Source organism: Mycteria americana, chromosome 7, assembly GCF_035582795.1.
Source record: "Mycteria americana isolate JAX WOST 10 ecotype Jacksonville Zoo and Gardens chromosome 7, USCA_MyAme_1.0, whole genome shotgun sequence".
Lineage (NCBI taxonomy): Eukaryota > Metazoa > Chordata > Aves > Ciconiiformes > Ciconiidae > Mycteria > Mycteria americana.
Genome location: NC_134371.1, coordinates 67,559,927 through 67,574,700, shown reverse-complemented (window position 1 = coordinate 67,574,700; position 14,774 = coordinate 67,559,927). Strand labels below are relative to the sequence as shown.

Sequence of the window (14,774 nt, the reverse complement as noted above, 5' to 3'; positions counted from 1 at the left end):
AGGGGCACCGGCAGAACTCCAGACGATCACCATTTGCCAATTAGTTTTCCTTTGCTGCACAAACTTACGGAAGAACAACCATCTCCGCGGCACCACCATACACTTGAACACCATTGAAGCTGATGGGAAATACTCAGTGTTACAGAGCAAAGTGGCAAAACAAAACAAAACACCTCTCCCATTTCTTTAAAGCACCACATGTACTTTAAGTCCCAACAAAGTCAATGAGAAGAATTGCACTTCTCTGTTCTTCAGGATAAGATCTTCTGGGTCACTCAGCACTGAAACCGCTTTCTACAAAAGGACTCCCCTTGCTCACTGCTAGATGAAGCGTGCCTGGAAACAAAGTAGCAAAATTATTTTATATGGAAAAAGAATGGATTTGATTTTAAAAATAAGGAAAATACAAAGTAACTTTTCCATTTCCTTTCTATGTCTCATAGTAACAAGTACCATCATTAATAGGAATGAGTTCATGCTAACTGTTTAAAGATGCATCTTTTAGGGCAATAACATCACACTCGAGGGGTGGGCTTGCACCGCACATCATCACTTTCAGGTTGAAAGCGGCTCTGTTTTACGCAGAAGTCCCAAGAAAAGCTTAGAGAGTGATTCCGCTGAGGCCAAAATTAAGACAGATAAATCTTTTTTGAATGGTTAGATAATTCACTTTTTACTCCTTATTTCAATAAAGCTGATATGCTGCATAGCTTCAGACGCCTGTATTACTTAATATGCTCCAGTTCAGAAGAAACAACTTAGAACCCAGGAACACTATAGAACAAATACAAATCTAGTGCAGGTAACATTTATTTTTAACAAAAACAGTGATCATTAAAAATATATATATTTGTAAGGAGAAGATGCAATGAATCCAGCCTGTTATTTCCAACATGACAGTACTTCCCATCACAAGTCCAGCGTAGTAGGCATTCTTTTATATAGGAAATATTTAGCCAATTGAAAGCAATTACCCGCTAAATTTCCTAAAAGATGCATTACGTGTATTCTTTAAAGGACTCTGGCAGAAAATCTGTCAGGCTGTCTTGCTCAGATTGACTATTTTAATCAGCATTACTGAATGACTGAGCCCCCAAAGGATCATAACCACTTGAAGGATCTTTAAGACAGCAAAGCAAGTAGAGATCAAAAACTAGTATTTCCTTCCTGCACCTCAGCCATCTTCATTGTAATCACCAACCATCTCTGGTGTCAGTAATTTAGAGTAAAAGTACAGTAACAAATAGCAGGATAATATCAGGCCTTGATACCTGATGAAATGAAAGCTAAATTAGCACAGTAATCCTTCAAGAACATAAGTGCCTTCTCAAGGAGCCTGACACTAGTTTATACAGGCAAAGGGAGAAAAAAAGTGTATAAAATTAGCTTCAATGGGATAATGCAACAAAAGCAAAAGAAAGTTGAGCCTCCGTATCACCACAAAACTATCCTTTGCAGTATTTCAAATGATTTTACAGTTCTTCCGACAGATATGTACGTAGACACCTCTTAGCAAATTACATGGAATATATACACACTTAATCCCCTACTTGCAACGTCGAGACAGAATTCTTCCCCTTAGGCCTTTTCAGTTATTACAATTAGTCCATGTGAAGTTACCCTTGATAATCTTAGGAGATAATAACTGGCAGGGGGAATAGTATAACAGAACATCCGACAATTACAGGGTTTGGGTAGGGGATTTCTGTAGAGCTGACAAAAAAAATATATACCTAATGTACAAAACTGTGCAGAACCATACACACTGCATTTTTCCCAAACCAAAGGCAGTGATAGCATTGCTCTCCCTCCTATGACCCTTGCTGGATGGTCTGCGATGCCTGAGGCAACAGCTTCAGTCATTTATTGACACAACAGGAAGAATGATGCCAGTTAAGCCACTTGCGCTGCATTCAGCCGAATTCTTCTTGAAAAAGGGACTGCTCTTAGAGCTACCCATGGATTTTTAAAGCTGGATGGGACCACTATACCAGAGGTACCCCACGATAAACATAATGCAGGCCAAAAAAATTTGCCCAGTGCTTAAGAGCTCCGAGCCCAGAGTCTTCAGAATGGCCTCAAATGAGAGAACTGAACAGGCCTCATGAATGATGACAGAGCAACCTTAGATGTTCAGGTTCCCTGAAATCTTTGTAAAGGTCCCACATTTATAGGAGTCGCTTCCACCTGCAGCCCTCACACAAGAGATTATATTACCCAACCAAGAGCCTTATGGCAAGGAAAAGCAGTGAGTTTACAGGTAGTTTCTCTTTCTTTATTGAACAAATTCTCTGAAAATTAACTTTACCTACTATCAACACTGAGAAGACCTTTCTCCCCTTCCCCCAATACCAACTATCAACTTTTTATATTTTCAAGACAGATCAAAGAACTTCCCCAGAACTATTAAGACTTTCACAGATAAATACATTTTGAACCAGGGAGACAAGTGTGACCACTGCCAAATCTGGCTCTCCATTAAAAACAGTTCAGGAAGAAAGGAATGGGGCAGTTAGCTTAATGCCCAACCTAATCTGTCTCACCCTGAATAGCACAACCAACAAAATAAAGCAAAAGCAAATCAGTCTGACATTCCCTGTAGATTTTCAGCCTGAAATGAAAAGGGTTGATCACAGAGCTCCTCATATCTGGACCACATTTGCTGCTATGAGACCAAAGATCTTAAGAGGAGTCCATACGAAACATTAAATTTCTGCACATAAAATATTCTCAAGTTTTGTGAACCTTTTACTGCTGCTCAGGGTTCACTACACAATCAGTCGTAAGAATCAGAAATACTCATTAGAATTTAAAATAAGATTGTGTGTTAAAAAAAAAAAAATCACAAAACCAGAATGCAAGGACATAAATCACATCCTACAAACAGACTCTCAAAGGAAAAATGGCAAATCAGATATAATCTCCCCGTATGTAATGGAAGAAAAGCAGGAGAACATCTTCTTTTGATCCCTGATGAATTAGAATTTTGCTAACGACCAAGATTCCTCTACAGTGAGAGGATGCCTTTATAGATTCTTCCCTTGCCTGGGCCTCTTTTTGGAGAATTTACGTAGCAGTAGGGGCTAAAAGAAGCAAAAGCCTTTCAACAGTTCTTTTTAGCTGGGCATCCGAAGGCCTTCCTAAAGCTTTTTGCTGTACTAAAAATCTGGTTTATACACATGTAAAATACTAGTGTTCTTAATGTCGTGAAGAACATGCGTTTTTCAACATATAGCAACATACCATACACAGGAAAAATAAAGGGAGAGGATAAATAACAACAACATCCAACTTGTGGCCCGGCAGTGGAATGACCCATAACTTATGAGAAACAGAGTCTAGAGCTACGATGGGCCGTCACTCGCTCTGCTGGGGAAGGCACTGTGCTCCACTACTGCATGCACTAGAACGCATTCTGCTACCCCACACCAGGTTTCAATTATTCATCTCTTACTCAACTTCAGATTTACTTACTTAAAAGGATACAATTTTAACAATAAATCTCATGGACAGTGTTAATTAAAAGCTAAATCTTGCCCTGAGCTGGACTTCCAAAGTCTATGAGAATGTTCACAGCCCATTTATTTATTCCAGCATTGTGTCAGTTATTAAATTACAGTAAATTAAAAACACAGTGACAGACCAATAGCTAAAATAAGTGAGGCTTGTTGCATCTCACTTACAAAAGTTCCAGACTTGGGCTCTGACAGGCTGCCAAGAAAAGTGAATTTAAAAGCAAGGGGCCCTCAGTTCAAAAACGTCCTATCGTGAACATGAAGTGCTGCAACCTCAGAGATGCCAGCAGCCTGGCATTCCCCAGTTACTCATAACGGCTTCATGCAACACTGGGCAAAGGGACCAGGCTCTCAAACCACAACTCCGGACCATTCAGAGCTGTAAAAAGCATTGGCAACACTGCCAAGTTGCCCCAGATATTAAAAGGCAATCGATGAAGAGGCTCAAGCCTCATGAGCATCTACACCAGCTAGAAGGGGGCCAGCTTTGCACCAGCCAGAGTTTCCAGGAGGACTTCTGACACACTGCTAATGACAGCAGATGCATCTCTCCTGCCCAGCAGTAGCAAAACGCACCAAATGCCAAGACAGGGCCTGAACAAAAGAACCACCCGCTTGGAATTTCAGATTTAATCGTTGGCTGATAGTTACTTCTAAACTACCACATTTTCACTTCTAATTACCAGCTTCCCTCTTGCTGCCAGCTTCTCAGCTGTGGGATATTACTAGCCCTCCAGGGCTACTCAGCTCTCAGGGGAGCTCTGTGCTTCTACTCTTCATAAAAAACCAAAGGGCACACAAACCAAAACTGGGAACCATTTTTTCCATTTGAAGAGCTTTAAAGGTAGGAAGAGAAAATGGTTCAAGACACTAGAATAGTAAGCCAGTGGTCAGAAGCAAAAATCCACCTAGTGCTATTCTGTGACCTTTTGAAAGCATTTAATGAAATAAATCCATTTCCCTGACAATCAACTGGGAATTAAATGATGTCTTGTCATTCTGGGTGAAACACACTGAAAGCAGAGCTCAACATGGTGCTCTCTACAGTCAGCTTGCTCTGGAGAAAAAGAGATGTCCCCATCATGCTACAAATTTTCACTGAATTCACAGAGATAATGTATTTTTAAAAAAACATCAAAACATATGGAACGAATAATTACCATATAAAATAAAATTAAAAACTAAACCGTACAGAATGCTTGATACTTATACAGCACAAATATTTCAGAGTAAACAAAACAATTACAAAGATACTTCCTTTTATTTGAAGCCAAGTTAATTTTGGAGAAGAGATGTTCAACCATGATAACTGACCTCTTACAGGAAAAACTGGGAGAGGCAAAACCTGTTGTAAATAAGTGTAAACTCCACAGCGCTCAGATATACAATAACTATAAAGGTGTCGCAGATGAGAGTGATATTCACTGTACAGTAAAGATGATACCTCTCCATGGAGAGAAAGGTAAGGTGACAGAAGTTTTGCAAAGAGGAGTTCACTTGATCAAAAACAGATCTAATCTTAGTTCTAACACTGAATTTTTTTTTTTTTTTTTTGGGGGGGGGGGGGGGTGTCATTTAGCCAAGCTTCTGGCTTCTCCTAGAGACCGCCCTGTGTACATAATCATGCTTCTCTTTGAGGACAGAATTACTGAAACTGAATCCAACAGAAAGAAAACAAAACCCCTCTCCAAGTTACATATTCCACAAATGTTCAAAGGTATGGATGCTGAGGTGGTGAGTCAGGCTTGTACATTTTATTCAGCTACTGCTACAAACACAATGACAGCATTACGACACAGCATTTCTTCTCCACCAACCAAGTCAAAAAGGTGACTTATCACTTGCTTTGTAGCTCAGAGCAGTAACGAGCACAGGCATAGATAATTTTTTTCTGCAAGTGGGATGAAAGCTTAAAAGCTTCATAAAATACAAGAATCATCTGAAAATATTCAAACCCCTTTCAATTTGCAGTGAGAGAAGGTCAAAAACACACCCGTCTGACCTCATGGGGTGTACAGAGTCTGGACTAATCCTTTCTGGTTTTTTCCAGATGTCTGACTATCTCGAGGACTTCAACGATTAGCAGTTCCATAACATGTTCATATTTGTAACAAAATGTCTCTGGCAAGCTGTTTTATATCATCCAAACATACCCAGTGCATAATGTTGTGTAACAAAAGCTGGTACCAAGTCTAAGAAAGAATAAAGAGAAGTGCTCACCACAACCAACAGACTCTCCTAGGAGAACATCAAGACTCCTATGCTCTTATTGTATGTGCTTCAACTTTTTAGGATGTCCATCAGCCCAGCCTTGTTACCATACTCTGCAATTCATTCTACCATCCTGGCATTTTTTTGTTACCCAAGAATCTTTATACGTATGTCACCACCTTTACATCCCTGCTTTTAAACCAAAGCCTTCAGGAAGAACAATCCTATCATCAGACACTCACATTCTGTTCAAAATCAGATAACAGCTCTCTGGAGGATGGTGGAAAAGTCACTTTAATTGAAAATACTTTAGCATAGCAAGTGTCATAATAACTTTTCTATAGAGCTAGTGCTAAAGGAAATGCTTAGATGAAAACAAAACAAAATACTAACCTACAGCCTCTGCCTAGCACAAATTAATCCCCCTACTACTGGAAGCATTGCCATTATTTTTCAAATAATGGTAGTTACAGAGTTGTAACAATTTAAAGAAACATGGAAAGGTGGTGGTGTTATTATTAGGCCTTACTAGGGTCCACTCTTGCTCTCAGGTCTAAGCCCACATTCTGTGCTCAAAAGCTTGTCAGCTGGGCTAACGAAAGATAACACTTTTCCCTACAAATGCCATTCCTGCCTTTTACCTACATGTGGTTAGGAGACTGAAGTACAAAGACAGGTTCTTTTCAAAGTGGTATTAGCCCAACAAGAAGAGATGGAGTACCAGACATGATTTAAAAAGGGCTCTAGTACAATTTCTCACTCACTGCATCATCTCAAGCAGCTTCATTTCTCCTGACGAGGCTTCTGAAGCCTTTGGACTGATCTGCACTCTATGCCTTCTCTGATGAGCTTTTGAGAAGTGCTCGGCTCTCCCAAGTAAACGTGGTAAGAGCTAAAAGTCCTCGTGATTTTGAAAATCAGGCCACACAGGTCATAAAATCCCTCTTTCTCCAGCATGTATTCTCAGCACTGACCCACACGGTTTCTCTGAATGAGTACCCATTATGTTCTGTATTGACCAGCCACAGCGTGGACACTCTCAGGCAGCACGTTACACTTGCACCATCAATCCTTTAAAGCACGGCTTAGCGTCTTCGGGAGGGACTGTGCCACCTCCTTCAGAGGTGGACAAAATAGCTATCTCTTAAGAGGAATGCTCACGCTGTGAATCTAGAAGTGCATATCCTTCCAAAGATAATCTCAAGTTCTAAGGGTAAGAAAAGCATACCCTCGTGTATTTCCAGTCTCTGGAGGGAATTAGTGATGAGGTTATAAAGTTGCTGAACATTTTTCCTTGCTTATCTCTGATCTTTCCATTTCCCATGGCCTGCTGCTGTGCTCTGACACAGAGCTTCACCACCCCGTTTCTTTCCCAGATCCGCATGGAGCAGATGTTCAGACCTCTGCTGCAGACAGAGCAGAGCATCTGGGAATGGGACAGGAGTACGCACAACTGACACCCCTTGGAGGAAAGGAGCAGAAGGTCACAGGAAGCCATCGTGAAGTATCAGTTTCAACATACGACCTGACCAGTTTGAAAAAAACTTTTAATAAAACACAGGCTTCCACCGGGGCCTCCACTACCTGTTTTCTCAAGAACTCATCTAGTTATGAAACTTTACCATTGCATATTGGGATGGCTAAGTCCTAATGTAAACCTAGTACCAAATATCTGTTACGGAGTGAAAGCATGTCTTTGTCCAACACAATGCAGAACAGGGCATCAGCAGCAGTTATAAAAAACATGCAACATCTGCACAAAGTTACCAGCACTTTTGCTCAAACTCTTTAGGAGGAGTGTGTCTCGCCTCCACATAAGGTGACTCACCTCTTTTTTTTTTTTTTTTTTAAAAACCTTTCCTGACACCAAGGCCAGGCAGATCTCCTTTCCTTTTGACACTCCCAACGTGCCATGAGCATGCCCAGGCTCCCTGCCTCCAACGCGACAACAGAAAGGCCCGGGTGGGTTGAGCCATGCCTGGACCAGCACTACTGAACTGGCATGTAATCGTCCTGATCCAGCCGACGGGGACACGCTGCCCAGACCTTGCCAACATCAGTGATACAGGATACTTCCTGCAAGAGACAATTTTTTGTTGTTCTTCAATCTCTTGTGAAGGTGCTCTGTAGCACCTCACTGATCAAACACAACCAGAGCCTCTATGCAGCTCTCTGAAGGGATTTTGTTAAAGGAGGATATCAAGTACAATTACCCCGTGGAACTCAGTAGAAGTAACAAAGCAGACTTGACCTAGGCTTTCTTCTGCTTTAGAGCCCATTTCATGCCTTCGGCACGAACTCCAGCTAATGACTTGTTGAAATGCATTAGAAAAAGCCTAGTGTTGTACACAGCACTGCTGAAACACAGTACTGGCCCCACAATTAATTTATACCTGTCAGTTCCACCTCAACAGGAGCGATGTGGCTCTCTGTTCCTGTTGGTGACCATTCTGCATTATTTTTCAGGAACCATATCTAACTAATCATCTTCCAAATTTGTGTCCATCCCAGCAATGTGCACCATGGGATTCTTTTCACACGTCACTAGCCATTTCCTTTCATACACTGCTCTGCAGATTTACTTGGAAACAGTGGCACTCCAATGTCTCCACTTCAGGAGGAGATCCTGGAAAGCAATCTTCCTCACTACGGGATGCTGGCATGGAATTATGCTGAGAAGCCTGCGTTATTGCTTTCCCTCACTAAAGGGTTCCTTTCTAAAGCTACTTCTTTTTCCCAAGCCGTCTGACTTTGGCAGAGCACCATTTTCAATATCACATTGCATTAGATTCCAAATACACGCAAGTTCTTTTATTTTACATTATATTTCCAAGAGGACCTAAAAGAACTTCACTATTAAATAATGCTAATAATTAGATCTTTATTATTACATAATACACCAGTAGTATCTATTTAAGCTGAAATTACTTCATTTTTTCAACTTAGCAAACTTCATAACCTCTCCATGCATTCTGTCATTTCAGCCCAATTAAGACAGTAAACATGACCAATCCTCTCATATGCCACACTCCTGGCGATGGGGGGCAGTGACTCTGCTTGTAAGCAGACAAAAAAAAATTATAACTTCTTCTGCAGCGGCTGACCAACTGAAATTTTACACCAAATGTAACACTTCAGGAATTTTAGAATGCTCTTCATTCATCATAAAGTATGTAAAACTGCAATCACCAAACCTACAGAAGCATCCTTCAGCTAACACCAGTATTTTGTTATTATTTCCAAAGAATCATAGGCAATTGCTCTCATCTATTCATTTCACTGTTGTTTCATTTATAAATGAGCAGATTAATTGACTTTCACTATCTCCATGATTAGAATGAAAAAGAAAGCAAGATGGAAGAAGCCCTACAAAGTCACTTAACTATTCAACTGCTGCCCCAACCCCAATCAACCCAAAATTTATTTAAGCTCTGCTTTAGGGAGTTGGATCCACAGCCCTCCCAGTGCTGCACTACCCTTACCACTAGAAACTGTTTCCTACCGTACAACCAGATTCAGATTTCACATAAACCTTCCCTCTACTTTCAAGTGCAAGAGAATATTACAAGACAACAGCCCTAGTTTGCTAATTTTTAAAAGCAGAAACTTGGATCAAAGACAGCATCTTAATAAAATAACTTCATTTGATATTCACTTAAGTGTTTCAATACATAGGAGTCACTGTCAAAACGTAAGCTGCGTTATCACTGTCACGCCTCTACCCACGCAAGGCTGGGTGTGAGCCTTTCCAGCTTTGCCAAGGCAGCCCTGACACAGGCCGTCTCGTTTCTTTTGGTTCAGGGAGCAACTTCACCAGTGAAGTACCAGCACATATATTACCTGGGTACCTACAGCAAGCGAGAACATTGCCCTGAAACAGTAGATAAAACACATGACTTTGCAGCCCAGAACAACTGCAGCTCACAGTCTACCAGATTACTAAAAATTGTTTCTTAAGATACAAAATTGCAAAAACATGCACAATTGTGTGAACATAAAATTTGCAACTGAGGTTGACTGAGTTTTTTTCCAGGGCTTGGGGAAGAAAAGGTTTACACTTTTTATTTTGTATTTGCGAGCTTTCTAGATATTTCTGGCTCGCAAGACAATTGCTATGTGGAAAGCAGCTGCATTTCGTTAGAGACTTTTAAAAAGAGTTTTCAACTCTGAGGTGCTCTTCTGAGTCTCAGAAGACTACTGCATTTCTACATTTGTTTCCAAAGAGTGGTATCTAGTGTCACACCTCAGGGAAGCTTCCCCCCTGCCCCCCTCGCCTTTGCCTAGATTTAGTTATTTGTATTTAAAAACCATACACAAGCTTTAAAACCCTCCCCTGCCCAGATCTCATTTGCAATGCTTTAACTTAAAGTTCCTGTGTATACATAATCAACACAGCAGTTTCAGTAGACCTTAATTATAGAAACAAAGAAATTATGTCCTGAAGATAATTTGCTGATACTTCAAGCAACTTCTGTCAAGAAATGTGAGACTACAATCATGGTAAGTCAAACAGTGACATCTACTCTCACCCTCTTACAGGCTTACGGCAACAAAAGCATTTTGTTTGTTTGTAAACTCGTAAGTGGATACTGGCTGAAATAGCAGCCTGTTGACCCATGGATGAAACAATTAACCACCAGGGTATTACAGGGACTAACCAAGAGCTGTGGAACTTTATCTCACAAGAGGCAACTTTCAAGGAAATAAGCAGTACCCCCTATAATCTGAAACATAATCTAGAGATCTGTGGGTTTACTATATGCTTTTAAAATGCTTTTATACTATTCACGCTTCTTCCATTGTGACTCCCCACAAAGTTACATGATACGGAATAATAAAGCTGAAGTGGTAATATCCATAGTCAGATACTGCAAAGAATGAAAAAATAGCCAAGTTAGAGAGTTCCTGTTACTTATATTCACATTAACTTTGTGGTTTTATTCAGAACACTTGGGCCAGCCCGTGAGCACCCTTGGGAAGAGCAGGCATTAAAGACAGCATGAATGTACAAAGGAAAATGCGCTTTTTGTTTTGTTTTGCTCCCTACAAGGAAAGGTCATTGACAAAAAGGAAGCAGCAGGAGACAGGGGAAAAAGCGAAGAGGAAAAGGCAAAAAAGAGCTTTTGAAAGGCAACACAGCAAAACAGTTTTGGTCACTTGACAATATCTCAACTAAATGGACGACTTGGTAATAATCCCCCCAAAAGAGATGTAACAATAGCTGTGCAGGTTCCTGGCCTCCAAGCAGATACACATCTGACTTGTCCTACTGAGCTGCATCAGCCTACTCACAAGGCCATTTGTGCACAGCTGTATATGTTTACTGGATCCGAGTGTCAAACTGGGAAGTCTCTGGAGTGGGAGTCACGTCTTTGCAGATGTTTGGACCAAGCGCAGCACAATGAGGCTCTGATCCTTCTGGACCTCAGGGAGCTAACAGCCCAAACTACTCTTCAATATTTTTGTTGTGTTAGACCATCAGATCTTGGACTCCCAGCCTATCTTTCCTGGTCGTAGAAGTTAGGCTGCTACCAGAGATGGACTTTTATCACAGTCCTTATTTGACATGCCTGGGAAAAAAAAAAAAAAGTCTTTTACTTCTTTAGTGGTCCATACTCTATCTTTTTGAAAAATGTGAGGGTAAAAGGGTAGGGATTGAAGCATTCTGTATGGTTGGTTGGATTTCTGATGGAGCAAAATCTATTCACCCAGCCACTACAGTTATCTTAAAGAAATTCGTAAAACACTTTATAATAGGGTTTTTGTTTGGTTGGTTTTTAATTAGTGTTAGATTCTAATTAGTGTTAGATTCTCCCTTATTATTCTACAAAACCTAGATCTTTAGCAAGTTTGGGGGAAAACGTAGTATGTGGTTTTAACATGTGATAGATGTCTATCTATAAAAAAAAAAAATAAATCACTTGATCTGCCCATGAGTCAACATTGTAAGTTTTTGCCAAATATATTAGTTAAAATACAGGAAATATTTCACTGTGGAAAGTAATTGTGCATAATGACTATATTAATAGCCATACATAAAGGTGAATTCATATAATGAAAGACACTTCCCAGCAGAATTCACAGTAAATAAAAACCAGCCAGTTTTGGACCCAACATGATCAGTTGCTTTATGTTCGGGGCTTTTTTTTTCCCCTCCAGGCTCTTAGAAACCCACAAAATTTCACATTATAAGCCTAGAGTTTTGAAATTAACTGAAAAACAGGAAGATGATGGCCTGTCTTTTTTCCCCCCCTTTTAAAAATACAGCTATTTGTTAAGCACATACAGCATTCCCTGGAGTCACTAGAAAACAACATTTGAAAATTTTCCCACTGAGATGTCATGGAGAATTCCTACCCTAAGCTAGAACATCATCCAGCCATTGACTCTGCACCAGGAGACTCCTGTGTCCAACAGAGTCGCACTGTGATATCTGGAAGTCATTCAAACAGATCCACTACCTAACACACAGTGCCAGGTACTGGCATCATTGGGGACACACTGAAACGCAGACAGAAATTCAGGCACAGGCATACGACAAGAGCGTTGTATCTGTTAGCTACGGCTGAGTTCTTAAAGGCAGTTATCCTACAGTATCTGCAATTTGGCTTAGAGGTTTTATAACCACAGGTTTTTTAGCTCTGAACTGCTAAGTATTTAAACTCAATCAGCTTTATCACTTTAGTGTTCACTTTTTTCCCTTCTTTAAATACTAAATATGGCCATACTATCAACCAGGACTTTTCAGAAGTGGCTTGGGATTTAAGTACCCACCATAAAATACCTTCAAGGAGCCGGAGTTCATGAATATCCACCTCTTACTGAAATTCTCATGCAGCCATCCAAAAGCACTGCTCGCTTTTTACTGACTTGGCCTCAGAAATCAGTCCTTCTTGCCTAATTCCATCTAGGTCCCTTTATGCACGTGCTACGCTACGCTTTAAACGTAAATCATTTGCAAAAGGCTGAAATCAAAACCCTAATAAAACAGAAGGATCGCAAAATAACCATTACTCTTGAAAACTAAATCAAAGAGGCTTTCTTTAAGGTTATTGTTAAAAAAAAATTTTTTAAAAACCTTCTCGGAGGACTACAAGGGCGATGAGATGGCCAAACATCCCCAAAAGCTGGAGCTAAAGGACTAGTCATCGATAACACCACCTCGGGAACCATCAATCACGTATCAAAAGCGGGACTGCCTGGGAACGGTTACACTTAGCTAATAACTCGGCCAAGCCCTTGGAAGAGCTTTTACGAAGCAATTAAACACAGATCCAGTATAAAACTCGGAGTTTGTTAACGGGAAGGAGGCGTGGGGGAGCGCTGGAGCCGCCGGGCTCTCCGGCGGGCGGAGGGGCCGCGCAGCCCCGCAGCCCCCCTCGGCAGGGCGGCGTCGCGCCGGCGGGCAGCGCTGCGCTGCGCTCGCCCCCACAGCCGGGGCAGGGCGCCCGGCCGCGCCTCAGGGCCGGCCCCGCCGCGCCGGACCCCACGCGCGCGGCCCGCGAGACGGCACCAACGGCTCGGCGGGGGCTTGGCCCCGGCCCCCCTCGCAGACGCCCCCCCCCCCCCCCCCGGTATCACCCCCGGCCCGCCGCGGGCGAGGGGAGGCTCCCGCGGGACAAAAGCCGGGACGCGGCCCCGCACACCCCTACCTTGCGTGGCGTCCCCCAGCTCCGCCCGGCTGCCCGCGCGCAGCAGCAGGAGCAGCGGGAGCAGCAAGAGGCTCCCGTCCCCGCCGCCCGGCTGCTGCATTCCTGAGCCGGCGCCGCGCTACTCCCACATCCAACCGCGCAGCGCCGGCGTCCCGGGCCGGCCCGCGCACCGCCGCGGGGCCGCGTCTCCTCCCGCGCCGCCGACCCGTCCCACGCCGCGCCCTCGGGGCTGCGCTCTCCTGGCGGGCGGGGAAGCGAGCGCGGGCGGCCGCCACCTCTGCCGCCCTCAGCCCCTCACTTGTCACTTTCCGCGAGCTCCGCGCGCAGACCGGCCCGGCCCCGGCCGAGCCCCCCCGGCCCCGCCGCAGCCCGGCCGAGCAGCGCCCCCTAGTGTCCCGCCCGCGCCGCCGCCGCCGCCTCCCGCCCCGCCCTGGCCCGGCGGCCGCGGGCCGCAGGGGGGCGCTCGCCTCGCCTCTGCTCGCCGGGCGCCATTTTCCCCCCCTCAGCCGGCGGCTCGGCGCCTCTCACCTGCGAGCTTTCGCGGGTGGCTGCCGCGGCCCTGCCCCGTGGGCCAGGGGCCGTAGGAAGGGGAGGTGCTGGCTGCCGTGCCTTTCCTCACAACCCTCCTCATCCCTTCCCCTTCTGAGCAGGTGGATTTATGAAAGTACCAGCTGGGGTTACCATACCTTCCGCTCCCTATTTCGCTTTCCAAGGGTCTGCTGCTTATACGGTAAACATGATCCCTGGGATTATTGTACTTGGGGGGGGAATACTCCGGCTTTGTTACTTGCTGCCTCTGTTCCTAATTTTCTGAGGTCTCCTCCTGGTCTTTGCCTATTGCGCAAGAGAGCCAGAATGCCTTGTTGGCAAACTTCATTGAGGAAACTCCCCAGCCACAAAGTAAAGGATGCCATGTCAGTACAGAGTTGGTGAAATCACCATCTTAGAGTGTCCAACTCACAACTGCAAGCACAGGTCAGCCTGTACCTGCCCCCCACACCAAAGCCTCCCAGAGGGCTCATTGCAGTGGGGGTGGCCAGTGGTCAGGAGCTACCGGACACACATCTGAGCCACAATGGAGGCACACGACTGACACCAGCTGCCTTCTGTCCCTGGGCTCACTGCCCAGACACAGCCATGGCTATGGAGAGGGCAGCAGATCGGTTTTATGTAATCTAAAGTTTATCCCACTGAGCTCTGCGGATGTAGTGTTCTACTTTTTAGACCATTTCTGTTGAAACAAAGCAAAGAAACTGAGAAGTAGCAGTGTGGAAAAGTGATTTCTCAACTGTTCTTCATATGTGGGTTGATAGTCAAGAGCTTCTAATTTTCCCCTCACAACATTTCTAATTTACTGGATCTCTCCTACTTTTCCTGTCAGTCAGGACCTCAGAAG

The 14,774-nt window shown here is 43.6% G+C and overlaps 1 protein-coding gene across 2 annotated transcripts in view; it reads right to left on the bottom strand.

Moving 5' to 3' along the window:
• Window positions 1-13,724, bottom strand: part of ROR1 (receptor tyrosine kinase like orphan receptor 1) — a 174,451-nt gene extending 160,727 nt beyond the window's left edge. The window contains exon 1 of one of the 2 annotated variants that reach the window (XM_075508912.1): window positions 13,379-13,724. In XM_075508912.1, coding sequence (XP_075365027.1) covers window positions 13,379-13,478 — 100 coding nt within the window. In that variant the 5' untranslated portion in view covers window positions 13,479-13,724. The remainder of the gene's footprint in view (window positions 1-13,378) is intronic. The other variant, XM_075508913.1, reaches the window with a different exon arrangement.
• Window positions 13,725-14,774: the final 1,050 nt, after the last annotated feature.